The sequence below is a fragment of the Podospora pseudocomata genome (genome assembly GCF_035222375.1).
Source record: "Podospora pseudocomata strain CBS 415.72m chromosome 1 map unlocalized CBS415.72m_1, whole genome shotgun sequence".
In the NCBI taxonomy this organism is placed as follows: Eukaryota; Fungi; Ascomycota; class Sordariomycetes; order Sordariales; family Podosporaceae; genus Podospora; species Podospora pseudocomata.
This window is the reverse complement of record NW_026946363.1, coordinates 5,533,654-5,548,757: the sequence shown is the minus strand read 5'-3', so window position 1 is coordinate 5,548,757 and position 15,104 is coordinate 5,533,654. Positions and strand designations below refer to the sequence as shown.

Sequence of the window (15,104 nt, the reverse complement as noted above, 5' to 3'; positions counted from 1 at the left end):
GGGGCACCGCAACTTGATTCCCAATTCAAGACGCAGCCTTGTCAACGCTTTCAGCTTCCCACACAACCTGAACCTTCACCAAACCACTTTCCAAATGATGGATGTTTTACTTCCATCGGGTCGATAACGCTTCAAACAAAGCAATCACCGCATTCCAGTCCCGTGCAAACCACCTACAGCTTTCACCCAAACCCAGGCGCAATGCCTCCCCCACCAACCAAACGCCGGAAGCGCGCCGCCGTGATAGACGACTCGGACGATGACGATGCCGACTTTGATATCAACCACTCTCCTTCCCCACCCGTGAAACAAAACCCCAGACCCGCGACGCGAACGTCGGCTCGAAACACTATCCAGCGTTTTTTGGTCTCGTCACCGGAGAACTCACCGCAAAAATCACAATCAAGATTGGATTTGGAGGAGTCGATAATCGAGGAAAGCCCGAGTCCGGTACGGAAGAGGAGTAGGAACTTTGGTGCTGCGGCTGCAGGAACCCAATCGAAGAGCCCGATCAAGACTCGGGCTACTCGAGCGGCGGCTGGGAAGAGGGCGCTGGAGGAGGAGAAGGGGAAGTCGGGGGATTTAAGGACGTTGTTTTCGAAACAGGCGCAACGGAACTCGACTGGGACGGGAAGTAACAAGGGTAATGGGGTTACGACAAACAAGACGCAGGTATTGGAGATTGAGGATATCATCAGTGACCCTATTGATGACGATGATATGCCGCTGGTGAGGAGGAGCGCCAGCGCGACGGTAACTACACAGCCTGGGAAGAGCATCATTGGGTTGAGGGCTCAGAAACGGAAAGAAAACGATGGGAGTGGGATTGGGGTTGGAGCATCGCAACTGCCGCTATCGCAGCATTCTAACGGGAGTCTGAGCGCGGGAGGGGCGAGGTTCTTGAACAGGAGTAAGGGTGGGACTGTCATGTCTGCGAGTCAAACTCCTAGCCAGACGCAACATGTGGAAAAGCCGAGCATAGTAGACGACGATCCGCGGCCATGGTCGGAGAAGTATGGACCGGTTAACCTGGAGGAATTGGCGGTTCATAAGAAGAAGGTGGCGGATGTGAGAAGGTGGTTGGAGGATGTGTATGGTGGGAGGTTAAGACAACGGTTGTTGATTTTGAAGGGAGCGGCAGGGACAGGGAAGACGACAACGCTACGACTGCTCGCCAAGGATCTGAAATGCGAGGTTCTGGAGTGGAGGAACCCAAACAATTCATTCGGGGCTGTGGGGCAGGCTTACCAGAGCGCAGCATCACAATTCGAAGAATTCCTCGGTCGGGGTGGGAAATTTGGGCAGTTAGACTTCGAAGAAGACGAAGAGCAGGAACCAGAGATGGCGCCTCCGCATTTGTCGGCACAGAATGGGTCAGACAAGAAGCTGATCTTGATTGAAGAGTTTCCCAACACCTTTATGCGGTCATCTGCAGGGTTGGTCTCTTTTCGAAATGCGATAATACAGTATTTGGCAGCGAATATGCCGGCCATGGTGGGATGGGGCCGGGCTTCTTCTTCGGGGTCCATCACGCCTATTGTCATGGTTATTTCGGAAACACTGCTCACTACTGCGTCTGCTTCAGCAGATAGCTTTACGGCACATCGATTACTAGGACCCGAGGTTCTTCGACACCCTGGGACGGCAATCGTTGAGTTCAACCCTGTTGCACCAACACTCCTGGCGAAAGCCTTGGAGGTGATAGTGCAAAAAGAGGCACGCAAATCGGGAAGACGACGGACACCCGGACCGCTTGTGCTGCAGCGACTGGGCGAAATTGGTGATATCCGCAGTGCTGTGTCCTCCTTGGAGTTTCTCTGCGTCAAAGGCGACGATGATACCGATTGGGGTTCTCAAGTCGCCTTGGCCAAGACGAAGAAATCGAAAAGCGTGCCCACTTTGACCAAGGGTGAGAAGGATAGCTTAGAGCTCGTTTCGCAGCGAGAGGCGACGCTCGGGATATTCCATGCCGTGGGCAAAGTGGTGTACAACAAGAGAGGTGGTAAGCTGACAGGCGAACCAACATCGGCAGCAGAAACGCTGCCTAGCCATATGGCGCGGTTTGCGAAGCCTAACCCATCGCTTGTTTCGGTTGATACGTTGATGGATGAGACTGGAACTGATACCCATACGTTTATCTCAGCATTACACGAGAACTACCCCTTGTCGTGTGAGCAAACTTCGCCTCAGGATGAGAACTCATCGCTGGATTACATCAACGGCTGCCTTGATTACCTATCTGAAGCTGACCTCCTGTGCCCATCCTGGGATATCTTCTTTGGAGGCAAAGGCTATGGAGGTGGGTATGCAGGGAAGGATTCAAGCAGCCATGTTTTAAGGCAGGATGAGATGGCCTTTCAGGTTGCTGTCCGAGGACTGCTCTTTTCGCTGCCATCGCCCGTGAAACGGCAAAGCCACCCTACGCAAGGGGGTAGCCGTGGCAACGATGCTTACAAGATGTTTTATCCTACGTATCTGAAACTGTGGCGGACGAAGGAGGAACTGGAGGGTCTGACGGACCTGATGGCTACCAAGATGCTTAAAGGGGAATATGGTGGGCCTGGTCACCACTCATCAGCATCACAAGGGGGCGGTTCCCATGGTGCGTCTGCCCTTCGGAAAGCAGTGCCATTCGGGACCACCAGTAGCCAGTTCGCCTCGTCTGCTCGTCACAACCAGCAACAGCCAAAAGCAGAACCACCTTCTCATACACCTCTACTATCACTTGGCAATGCCGCTCGTCAGGAGCTTCTGCTCGAGCGCCTACCATACATGGCGCACATCGCCCGCCGCAACCGATCGGCGTTTTGCACCTCACAAGCTAAAGAGCTGGAAAAGATCGCTTCCTTCAGGGGCATTGGTCGAGCGGGTGCGGACTCGGAAGATGGGGCGGACTCGGCAGACGAGGACAGCGGAGGTGCGAAAGAGGCAGCAACCTCTTGGGCTACGGATAAACCGACCGAGGAGATGACTCCACGGAAGAAGAGGAGGATGGGACTGGGTGCGATTCTTCATCCGACGCAAAAGGCAGGGGATGGAGAAGAGGAGATGCAGAGGTTGCCGATGGAGAGTTTGGTAATTAGTGATGATGATATTGAGGATGATTAGATGGGACTGAGAGTGAAAGGTTCTGGAGTTTGTAGGGATAACAAAATGATACCACTGTGTAAATGGCGTTTAGAGGTTGGGAATATAGCATCATTGGACGGAAGATTAGGACAAAGGGCGCATGTTAGTATATCGAGATAATAAAGGTAGAAGACGACACCACATTCGACACAACTTTCTGTTTGTGCAACTGGTTTCTCATGGTTGCTCACATTGTCATACAACACGTGACGGATCGAGAGCTAGTTTTGGTGCCTGTTTTTGAGGGCGGTGCAATCGCTGAAGTATTCCTATTTGACAGTTCTATTTGACAGCCGGGAACTAATTTGCTGATCGGCAACTAGGTGATTTGTGAATCAAAGCAGATGGAAGCGTTTAAACAAATGTGCTACAAGCTCAAGACGACTTTTTTTTTTTTTTTTTTTTGGCAGTTTAGATGAGGTTTGTGGACTGAAGAAGCGATTTTTGTTTTCGCCCGCTATTGGGGCCGGATGTCTATCGAGGTGCGTTGAAGATGTCCAACGAGGTGTTTAGCTGGCCTGTGTGACTTTTGTTGGCACTTTGAATGACTGAAATGACTTGAGGTACACACACATCAAGTGAAGATGGAGAAACAGGGGGGTTGCATAAACAATGATCAGGTTGTGAAAGCACTATTTGTGCTATTGTGCAAAACGCATTGATCCATAGTTTTAGTGGAGCAGGCTTTTATAAGCTCCAAGTTTGCAGGTTTTGATCGGAGTAGGCCCGCTCAGTCCGAACTCATTTCCTGCCTTTTACCGGATGTGACCGTGAGTTGGCCTCAAATACTCCATTCTACAATCTTTGGAAACAAAACCTCTGGTACATCCAGAATTCGATTCTTCTTTTTGCAACTTTTTTTGCACACTTCAAAATGTCCAATTTCATGCAATCTGGTATTCCACTTTGATCTTTGGTTGATGCTGATATTTTTTTTTCTTTTTTTTAGGTGGAAGTTTGTTTTTGTCAATGCCGCAGCGCCATGGTGTTTGCGCGATACTGCTTCGACGTTTCGACTCGAATGATGACGACCTCGGAGACAACCAAACACCATCTCAGGAAACAGATGAGGTGCTTTCACCCAGAGGAAGGAAGATGGTTCCCGATGGTGTGGTGGGAATAAGCCTTCCCCCAAAGTCTGGAGGAGGAGGAGGGAATCTGGGGTAAGGTGCCCAAACCGTGAGTGATGACCCACTGGTGATGATGGCTTCTGGAGGAGTTGCACCTTGATGGCCAGGAGCGTCATCATGCTTCTGCGCGTCCAATTTTGCTGCAGTCTACTTGACAGGCTTCCATGAGTTGGTCACCGTGTCAGCAGTCCCCATTCATTTCATATGATATTGAAGAACTCCCATCAGATATCGGTATGTTCAAACTGCATCGAAATCGGAGAGACAAAGCGGCTAGCCCCGTGCGGGGTGCGGATCCAGTGCCGGGGCGCTGCCGGAAATGTGCCGCCGGCTGGGCTTGGCTCACGTTGTGCCTCGCCTCACTGTTGGAGAGCTGACCTAGGAACTTGCGTTGCAACCTCGGCTCAAGTCCATCATCACCACCACCGCGTTCGCTCTCGTAGCCGCAGCCTCGGATAGTAGGGCCTTCCTATTATTTGACCATGGACCTGTAGCATCCACCATTGTCCCTTTTTGCTGTCGTGATTCCTTTTTGCTGCTTCGTTCTGGCGTCATCAAGCAAGCACGCGCTCGCTTTCTCATTGGTGTTTGTGTTCGCTACAGCTCCGTAACCCCAGCGCGCCAGCCAGTCGCAAGTAGCGGTGGCGGGGGTATTTGTTGCTTGAGTCGAGTCCCGGATACCAAGTTGAAGAGGGGAGGCTGGATATCGACATCTATAAAAACAACACCGCTTTGTTTGGCTAATCTGGTTTGGACTACTGCGCGCAAAGTTAGAAAAGGAAACAGTTCATAATGGCAGGAAGAGTCCGTCACCCAATCGACATCCGCTCCTTGGAGCGATGGCTGAACAAGACCGTCCCTGAGATTGAGACGCCCCTTGAAGTCCACCAGGTAACTCACCTCGTCACCACCCCCCTTCATCATCACCACTGCTAACACCACAAAACAGTTTGGATTCGGCCAATCAAACCCCACCTACCAGCTCACCACCCCCTCTGGCGACCGCTACGTCCTCCGCAAGAAGCCTCCCGGAAAGCTCGTCTCCAAAACCGCCCACAAGGTCGAGCGCGAGTACCGCATCATCGCCGCCCTCTCCACCACCGACGTCCCCGTGCCCAGAGCCTACTGCCTCTGCGAAGATGACTCTGTCATCGGCACCCCCTTCTACATCATGGAGTTCCTCGACGGGCGCATCTTCGAAGACCCCGTCATCCCCAACGTCCTCCCCGACCACCGCCGCGCCATCTGGGCCGACGCCGTCCGCACCCTGGCCAAACTCCACCGCATCGACCCAAAAAGCGTCGGGCTGGAGAGCTTCGGCCGCCACGACGGCTTCTACAACCGGCAGATCGCCACCTGGAAGCAAATCTGCGGTGCCCAGGCCGCGGTCGAGGACGTGGACACGAAAGAGCAAGTCGGACAACTCCCCTTCTTCGAGGAGCTCATGGCCTTCTTCAGCGATGGGAAGGCCCAGCCGGCGGACAAGGGGACGCTGATCCACGGAGACTTCAAGATTGACAACCTGGTCTTCCACAAGACGGAGCCGAGGGTGATTGGGATTCTGGAGTATGACCCCCTTCTCCTTCCCTGTGCTGCTTGCGACTACCATGCTAACAAGTGCTGTCACAAACAAAGCTGGGAGATGTCCACCATCGGGCACCCCCTTTCCGATTTGGCGAACTTGCTGACGCCGTATTACACCGCGTTTTTGGACCCTGCTCGGTCGGTGCACTTGCACCCTGGGTTCTTGCCCAAGGCGACGAGAGGGTTGCCGTCGAGGGAGGATTTGACAGAGTTGTATTTTGCGGTGCTGGAGCCCGAGGCGAGGGAGGAGGATAGGGCGGTGGTGGAGACGAGGAGGAGGGAGCTGCAGTGGGCGCAGGCGTTTAGTATTTTCAGGTTGGCGGCGATTTGCCAGGGGATTGCCGCTAGGTTGGCGAGGAGGCAGGCGAGCAGTGAGCAGGCCAAGAGGCACGGGGATGCGAGGACGCTGTTTGCTGAATTTGCGTGGGAGCTGGCGCAGAGCAGCAAGGGGGCGGAGGCCAAGAAGAGTAAGTTATGAGGGGTGGGATGTATAGTGTTGGCGTGGGTTGAGCAACGAGAGATATTTTGAAATTTGAACAACGAGCTTTATTGGGTCTTCCAGTTTCCTCTTGAGAATGATATGATAATCCGGGACTGGATGAAAAAAAAAAATGAAAAAAAAAAGACGGACTCGACTTGCGATTGCTTCTTGATCATCTTCCACCCGCAAGCTGAGATGACACCTCCAACTGTAACACAAACCAACCGGCTTTCGTCCAAGCAAGTAAACCCCCGACATAACCTCCTCTTAAAATATACTATTGTCCCTTATAACTAGCCCCACTCCATCCTTGCCTCATGTGGAAAGATAGATCCGTTCCTTCTCAGGCCTCAAAAAGCTTTCTCTCATGCCTACCCGCACTTAACCAATCATCCTTTCGAGTCAACGTAGCCTCTTCGCCATGCCTGAGCACGTCTTACGTCCCTTATGACTATGTTTTCCAGTAGATATACTTCTTCTTGTCATCTCTCGACTTACAGTATTAGCTATTTCAAGCCGGCCAGGACGACTAGAAAGGATGTATATTTCTATCCTTGCTAAATTTGTCATTGGTGTGCTTGCCCGATATCTTTGGTCAAATAGGATGGAATATCTCAAGGGCAACCTCTTTTATATATATATATATATATATATATTTAAAAGAGGACAGGGGAGGGGTTCTTCTTACAAGGAAATTCATGATGAGATCAGAAGAGCAAGTTTCGTATTCGCCTTTCGCATGTTGTTCAAGAGAAGGGGTAGGTACGTGTTATTGACCAGTGCCAGACGTCCCTGGAGCTGGTGTCGAGGATTTCAGAGATATATCCACTCTGCTTGGTTTCATGCACCGCAAAACATATTTAACCATCGCTTATTCTGCTGCTATTCCTCTTCACGAATCACAGCTACCCCACAGAACACCAAGCGCTTATTGAGAAGAGTGATGTAGTCTCCCTATTCTGTTTCGCCAGCCTTTGCTCCTGTTTACCGCAAGGCTAGGAGGCATCAACGAAAGAAGCTAGACCGAAGTGACGACGAATTCAGGGTAACAAGTATAAAAGAGACAATAGCCCAAGGCACGAAATCGGATCCCATCCATCCCATCTCATCTCGTCTAGCCACCGCCCCCCTCAAAGTGGCGAGATTACCATTCCCACTACCCGTCCCATCATCACTTCCAGTCCAGTCCACTTATTCCATGCCCTTTGCTCACTCCGCTGCAAATCTCTCTTCCTTCTCCGTTCTCGTAGATTCACTTGCTGCCCGTTCTTCGCTGCCTGGTCTCATTCTTGCCGGACGCAATCCCCACCGAATCGCAAATCGCAGACTGATTGTCAACGTAAAAAAAAAAAAGAAAAAAAAAAGAGAAAAAAAGTGACAAAACTCCATCATGAATCCCCCCTTTCCGAACAATGTCCTCTCATAGCCGATTCGTTTTCGCAATGAGGCCAAATGAGAAAAAACAGCACCAAGCCAAAACCAAAACCATTCCCTTTCCTTCCCACCCCTCCAGTCAAAGAAAACGAAAAGTCACTCTTGGTGAACTGAACCGAAAAACCGAGCTCCCGCGTAAGCCATCCCAAATCGCGTTTCGTTTTCCTCCCACTGGCGAAAAAGAAAACGCCGTTCTTGTTGGTAACCCGTGGCTCGCAATGATCAAAGCCACACGAGGTTAAAAAGCGCCGAAAAGAAAATAGTGGCGATTGAAGAAAGAAGTCTCAGAACTTCAGCTGCTGTGCCGTTTTGTGTTGCTCCCGAAAAAAATCAAAAGTCTATGCCCATATTGTCTGTGCGGTACGAGTGGGAAAGAAAAAAGAAAAGGAGAAAACAAAGAGTGGGAGGCATGGTATAGATCGACTCCGGAAAGGCATCAGGAGAGGAGACGAAAACGTCGCAGAGTTGATGGGAAAAAAAAAAAAAAAAAAAAGAGACGAGTTTGGGTATTAAGGATGAAGGGAAAAAGAGAAAAAGAAATCACAAAAGCTGGTTCGTTGTCAGTGGCCGCCTCTCGCTCACTGCTTCCCCTCGCTGAAGCTACCGCTCCGACGTCGTTTTTGTGGCGGCTCACCCGCTTCCCCGCGGGTGTTCTGGGGCAACTGAGGCTGCGGATGGCCATAGCCTCGCTGGGGAGCGAGCAAGCTTGTTGATGACGCCCGTTGCTGATGCAGCCGCTCGCGAACGACCTGTGGGCCACCCAACGTTCTGCTGGAAGCCGGTCCAAGCGTCTCTGCTCTCAACTGAGCCTCTACCTCCGCAATCAAGTCGGCATTTGACCGGCCGTCCCTCGTGGTCGAGTATGTCGAGTTGTATCCCGGTCTGGCTCTTGACAAGTTCCGGGGGGCTGGGGCCGGCTGAGGAGTAGGGTTCGCGCCGCGGGCGGACATTCCCTGACGCACAGCTGCCAAAAATGGGTGCGTGCATGGTGCGTTCAGATCGGGTAACAAAGACGGAAAAGCAGACGGGTTAGGACGGAGGATCGAAGGGCTCCTCAGAGAGTCGGCCGGTGCAGGCGGCGCCGAAAACTGCAACAGGTTATGGCGCATAGTATCGGGGAAGAGGGTGCCCCTGCCCATGTTGCTGTTGCTGCCCATACCCGGTTGGAGCTGCCGCCCGGCGCGAAGCAGCCCAGTCAGCCCGACGGAACTTTCTTGGGTGAAGGGAAAGGAAACAGGGGGGGCAAGGAGGGGCATCTGTTGCTCACCGCTTGCTCCTGGCGGGCCACTTGGTTGGAATGGCCCCGGGGGGGCAGCACCAACTGAGCCAGGAAAACTGGCCATGCTCGGGAAAGCACCATGGGGAGGCCCCGGGCGAGAGCCCGAAGGAGTGGCAAAGTTCGAAGCTGGAGGGCCGTAGCCACGGGCGGCACCGAAACGGGCCCGAGTCCTCCGCATGCTTTCGGTCGAGGGGTCGGAGGGAGAGGCCCGGCGCTCCCCGCTCTGGACACTTCTCGACGGCGGGTGGGTAGGCAATCGGCTGCCTGGTTCTGGGCCATGCCGATATGGCATTCCTACAAACTCTGCCGTCCTGTTGACAGCTGTTAGCATACCCACTCGACAGCGCCACAGCTTTTGAAATCCCAAACAACTCACGCTCGAATATATCCCTGAACACTGGGGGGCATGACAGGGTCAGAAGGCACCTTGTCTCGGCAGTAAGGGCAGCTGTCAGACTCTTCAAACCACTTCTTGATGCAGTGGTCACCGAAAATGTGCTTGCACTTTGGAAGTCGAAGCGGAGCCTCGCTGATCCCCTCGGGACTCGTCACTCCAAAGTCATTGTAGCAAATGACACAGGCTGTCGGCCAAGTCAGCACCGTTGAGCTCGAACTGACACCTGGAGGGGCAGGGGGCACTTACTTCTCTCGGATGCCGTCAGGCTCTCCATATCGACGCTCTGCAACGAGGCCAATGCTTTCTTGGAGGCCACACGCTTGTTGCTCGACATCTGGCCACGAAGAAGCTGCTGTTGGCGGAGACGACTCTCGTCCGGCATGTATCCGTGGCCGAACTGGGTGGCAAAGCGGTACGCTTCATCGTCGTCGTCGATCGGGCTGTAGTCCTCTTCGCTTTCATCGTAGTCGTCGCCGGTTGGTTGGGCCAGCTCAGCACGAGCTCGACGAATCACGCTTCGGCGTTGTTCACCACTGAACCCCCGATACATGGCCAGGGTCGAGTCACCGGCGGTCATTGGGCGAGGTTCGGGAAGCGGTAACTGACCGGACGCCATGTTGCTCCCGGGGCCACGATCCGATCGTCTCGACGGCTCCCCTGAGCCATTGACCGGCTGGGGCAAGCCAGAGGACGCCGGGCCGGCTCCGGAACTTGGGTTGGAAGACATGTTGGTACTCGAAGCTGCCTGGGAGGGCTGAGCGGGGGGAGCATCGCCGGGAGAAGGGCGGTCGGTATTCATGGCTACGGAAGACAGCGCCTCCCGGCCAGGCTGAGTCTGGTAAAGTTGGTGGGTTTGGTTTTGGGTTGACGCTTGAGGAAAAGACGGGGCTTGTGGCAAGCCCGAGTGGCTCTGGTGGTTCTGAATAGCTGGCGCCACCGAAAACCGGTGGAGGGCAGAAGGATGGCGGTAGGGGAAGGAGAAGGGTGGTGGCACGGTGGAATCGAGATGTGGAAGATTTTGGTTCGAGTGAAAGCTGGGTAGCACAGAGTTGGACCCGCTAGGGTTTGTACTCCCTGCTCCGCCGTTGGGAAAGAATTGATCGGAGCCTGACGGCCTCAAGATTGACTGCAGCTGCAACGGAACCGAAAGGAGCGGGACGGCATGTGACGGGGGAGGGCCGGGGACAGAAGCGGGGGCCACCCACTGATATGCGGGACTGGCGCTCTGTGCCGAAGAGGACCATCCGGGGTAGATCGGATCGTAGTGCGAGTGCGGATGGGGATGAGAGAGGGAGTGCGAGTGCGAGTGCGAGTGGGACTGGGAATGAGGCAGTGGCAGAGACAATGGGGGGTTTTGAGTCTGTTGTTGTTGTTGCTGTTGGTGTTGTTGGTGTTGTTGCTGCTGCTGCGGTTGTTGTGGCTGTTGTTGTTGTGGTTGTTGCTGTTGTTGCTGTTGCAGTTGTCCGTGGCTGGGCTGTTGAGGGTGATGGTGTGGCTGAAGGGAGAGGTTGCGGCTGTGGGATGGCCGAGGAGCGTGGGGTCCTTGGTTTTGTCTGGACAGGTGGTACAGAGAGTTAACGCCATGGTGGTAGTGCGGGTATGAGGGGTGAAGATGGGGCAAGCCTGATGGCTGGCGATGCTGTTGTTCATTCCGGAAAAAGGGACAACCGCCCTGACCCTGTGGTGGCACACCTTGGAATCCGGAATGCGTTGCTGGATGTGCGGGCGCCTGAGAGGTTGGCACCTCGGCCTGGTGCATCTCATAGTCCATTTGATCCATCCTGCTCTGCTCAGTCACCCGGACCGTGGTTCTGATTGCGATTCACAACGGGTAGCTGCAGTAGATAGCCTATGGGGGTGTGAGGCTGCTGCAGTTTCCGCCGTGAACTTCCTGATCCGTGGTTGGGCTCCTTTCAGCGGAGATGGCAACTGTCCCAGGTGTTTTGGACAAAGAAAGCGAAGCTCCTGAGCTTGTGGCTCTCACCGCTCTGCCGTTCCCTAAAAATGCTCTGGCTCGTAATCCTCTCTTGCTTCCAGCCGGTGGTGGGACTTCGTGATGGTTAGGTTGAATATTGGCTCAGTCTAGTGGCTGAGAACCTCGATGGCCCAGATTTACGACTGGCAAAGCTGAAACTTTGATCCTCCACCATGCATAAGTAAATGTCCAGCGTGTCCGAGTCTTCCCAACCGCAAAAACGGGCTCGTTTCGGGGTCGTGGACAGGGTTAGAGTGATGCTCACTTTCGCCGTCGTGTTATCACCAGATATACTCGCTGAGGCCAGGCAGTCGCAAATCAAGGGCAATGTTCGTGGAAGTTTTCTACTCTGCAACTTGAGCGCAACCGGCGGAGTCAGTTATTATTCATCTCCAAGAAAAATCTAACTGCCCACAGCAGTCTCGTGCCCTCCGGCGGCAGGCTCTGCCCATCACGCCCCTGCAAAATCCCAGAGGGAGGGGAGGGGTGGGGGGTGAATTGCTCTTGGTTGCTCACTTATTCATTCATAAATCCCACGTATGAGGTGACAGCTTAGATAGACCGAGCTCCAGACTCCACACCGGGCCAGAGGACTGATAAGACCAGAAGGAAAACCGCCGATAAGCCGAGAGGCAGAAGATAAAAGCGCTTGGTTGGAGATGTGCTCCGACAAGGACACAAAAGCTGAACAGGAGAGCAAAGACCTCAAAGGGATGGTGGTGAGGATACGGGTTCGGCTGTGTGTTGAGGGAAGGCAGGTGTCGGGAAGAGAGCAAAAAGGGAGAAGAAAGGGAACGGGCGGAACAGGCTGTTGGGGATCGTGTCGGTTTTGTATCATCAAAAGCAAGAAAGACCCGAAGCAGCATGGAGCCTGAGCATGGAACATGGGGGGCAGGGCGGAGCAAAAAAAGGCAAGGCACTTGTCCCGTCGAGCAAGTTCCAGTTTCAAGCCCAAGTAGGTATCAGTTTTCTTAGCAGGACGAGCCCAGTCAAGTCCAAGTCAAGGCTGGCTGGATGGGCTTGGTCATGTCAGGTCAGGTCACCGAGTCACCAAGAGTCACCCGTAATCAATTCGTTTCTGGTCACTCGCTGGTCACAGGCGGGACTGCAGAGCAGACACTAGTAAGAGCCACCTCCAACCCGCTACCTCTCTTACCCTCGCAAGAAAAAAAAGCAGCAAGGAAGAGAGAGTAAGAGGGATCCTCGATCACTCGCAGGTCTCGCTCGCATCGGCGGCATCTTTTGCCAGCCAAACCGAGCGCCGCTGTTGGTGGACTGCAGCAGGTGGATCCCCTGTACGTACCGTAAGCTACTGTACCGTACACAGCGCTGCGTAAAAAAAGACCGTCAAAGACATGAGCGGCCGCACCCTTCCTTCTTGCAGGGGCCGCTTCTTTTTCCCCTCCCTGATCCGTCCAGCCAGCAAGCCAGCAAGCCAGCCAGCAAGCCAGCCAGCCATCCAGCCAGCGCTGTGCTTTGGTGCTTTGCTGGGGGGCGGGGGACGGACGGAGGAGAGGGGTGAGTGAGGGGTGCGAGGGAGGGGCTTCTGTTGGAAAGTCCCGTCTGAGACTCCAAAAAGGCAAAAAGTGGAAGGCACAAACAACCGTTCTCAAAGGAACCTAGCCAAGGGCGTCGAGTGTACAGTGCCTAATACCAGGCGGGCAGCCAATAAAAAAAAATAAAAAAATAAAATAAAAATTAACATAAAAATTAAAATAAAAAATAAAATAAAAAATTAAAAAATAAAAACCACAAACTTTCCAACCCTGAAAAAAAAATGCAACACCAAGTCTCAACAAAGCGGCGGCCGGTAGCCTGGGCTGGACTGTGTGTGGTGCGGGGATGCAGCATGGCCCTCCAAGGGACCAAAAATGAACAGAACTCGGAGAAAACGGACCATTGTCAGCATCGAGATTACGAACAAGACATGCTGAAAAGCAAATCGCCAAAAGGCAATCAGACGGGGAGCACTTCGGTCTCAAGTCCGGTACCGCCATGTGTGCGCCTGGATGTGCCAGCGGTTGGAGGTGTGCTGTGTGTTCTGTACAGCGTCACTTGGTCGCCTTTTTATTAGGCTGCCTGGATTCTGTGGGAATAATACCCGTCTGTCTCTCTGGTGAGGTATTGAACGGTAATCAAACAACCCAACCCAATCGCAATCCCGCCCACTGCCACACACCAACCCCAACCCCAACTGGAAGCTGTTCACCGTCGACGCCCCATGCCCAGCGCCCATCCTTGGACCTGGACCTGGATGAACCTGAAGCCGAACATGAACCTTGTCCCTGCCACATCACCCTTTCTGCCACCGTCCACCGTGTTGCAGCGTGCTGGCCCGGGGTGAAAGTCCACGAATTGTCAGTCTGGTGAGCCACATTATTACCAATGCCATCTTCTGGCCCGGTTCCGTCTCTCTGCATCAGAGCTGCGCTGGTTGTCATGCTGTGGCTCCGAGGCTGGAAGTGCGGCGAACAAAGGGACTTTTCACCAAACTCCATACTCGGAGCTGCTCTGATCCAAAAAGTCCCTCGTATGCTGTGTTTACCGAAAATGGTATGCTGGTGTGTTCTGTACAACCCATATCCACCCAGACACCGGTCATCATGGTCGTCACCAAGCCGACTCTCCTTCCTCATCCTTCGCATGCTTCGGCTTTCGTGGCTCCTGCTATGCCGGCAACCCATCACCCCCTTCAAGGCAACGTGTCGCAAGCTAAGTTGCATTTTCCTCGGGCCTAGCCATCAAGCGATATCGACGCCTGAATTATCGCTCTATGTATGTATACACTACCGCCCCTCCCGCACTCGCCATTCGATTTCACCCATGGATCGCTTGCTCATAGCTCTGGGCGCATATTGATCAACAGCTTTCAAACCCAAAACCTTTGATTTTGGCAACACATTTTCCTGCCCTTCCGGCTTCTTGCTCCGGGTACGTACTGGTTTGGAGCTTGGCTTGGCAAGCCAGATGCGCCCCGCTATTCCGTTTCTGTTCCTTGTGCGCCTGGGATCCCCTGCGGCCGGGATCTTATCTATTGGTCAGCTGACAGCCTCGAAATGAAGCTCAACACCTGATTCGCTTCCTTCCATCTTTGATCCTGGAGCTGATCATGTACCCCTGTTCAGAATGATGACATTCCATCTTATCAGCTTCGCCCGATCACTTACAAATGACGGCAATGCCCCGCTTCAAAAAGCTGCTCTGAACCAAGCTCTCGACATCGAAACTGGACCGGAAACATGGCCTCGACCGTTTGGCTGCCGTGAGGGTGAAGGGGATGGGTTGGATGGCGTCCTGCGCAGCGTCCGGTGATACTGGGCTAACTGCCACGCATGCCCAAGCTCTCGATGGTGAGCTGTGCTGCACTGGCGCGTTAGGTTTGATGCTCACGTTACCCCTCATCAACCCCTCCCCCCCCGTCTGTCCTGGGCTGGTCGTTTCTTTGATGGGCGACCAGCATCGACCAGCATCGCCAACCCTCCTCCCTGCCAAGCCGACATGGGAAAGTGGGCGTCGGCACCTTGTGCCATTGGCCGGCCGATGGTGCGCAAACTCCATGTTGCTCTTTGGCGACGCATGTCTTTTCGCTGAGAAGCCGTCGTCAAATAGCCTTCCACTCCTGGCTTACCTGCATGGAAAGAGAAATAACGCTGCTTGACTCGCAAACACCCGGTCGACACGAGCAGCAGGTAGCG

The 15,104-nt window shown here is 53.7% G+C and overlaps 3 protein-coding genes across 3 annotated transcripts; 2 read left to right on the top strand and 1 right to left on the bottom strand.

Annotated features, from left to right (window-relative positions):
* Positions 1 to 201: 201 nt before the first annotated feature.
* On the top strand, positions 202 to 3,108 carry rad17 (RFC checkpoint protein Rad17; the record flags this gene model as incomplete). The annotated part of the gene is made up of 1 exon (XM_062886299.1): positions 202 to 3,108. One exon carries the CDS (start codon positions 202 to 204, stop codon positions 3,106 to 3,108), a length of 2,907 nt encoding a protein of 968 aa, XP_062749371.1.
* An 836-nt stretch (positions 3,109 to 3,944) lies between these two features.
* On the top strand, positions 3,945 to 6,401 carry QC762_118610 (uncharacterized protein). The gene is made up of 3 exons (XM_062886298.1): positions 3,945 to 5,150; positions 5,209 to 5,825; positions 5,895 to 6,401. The coding sequence occupies exons 1-3, from the start codon at positions 5,052 to 5,054 to the stop codon at positions 6,319 to 6,321; spliced, it is 1,143 nt and encodes a 380-aa protein (XP_062749370.1). The 5' UTR covers positions 3,945 to 5,051; the 3' UTR covers positions 6,322 to 6,401.
* A 744-nt stretch (positions 6,402 to 7,145) lies between these two features.
* QC762_118600 (uncharacterized protein) lies at positions 7,146 to 13,119 on the bottom strand. The gene is made up of 5 exons (XM_062886297.1): positions 12,869 to 13,119; positions 9,681 to 12,840; positions 9,414 to 9,618; positions 9,026 to 9,348; positions 7,146 to 8,927 (listed from the first exon to the last, which is right to left on the bottom strand). Exons 2-5 carry the CDS (start codon positions 11,212 to 11,214, stop codon positions 8,857 to 8,859), a joined length of 2,133 nt encoding a protein of 710 aa, XP_062749369.1. The 5' UTR covers positions 11,215 to 12,840; positions 12,869 to 13,119; the 3' UTR covers positions 7,146 to 8,856.
* Between the last annotated feature and the right edge of the window lie 1,985 nt (positions 13,120 to 15,104).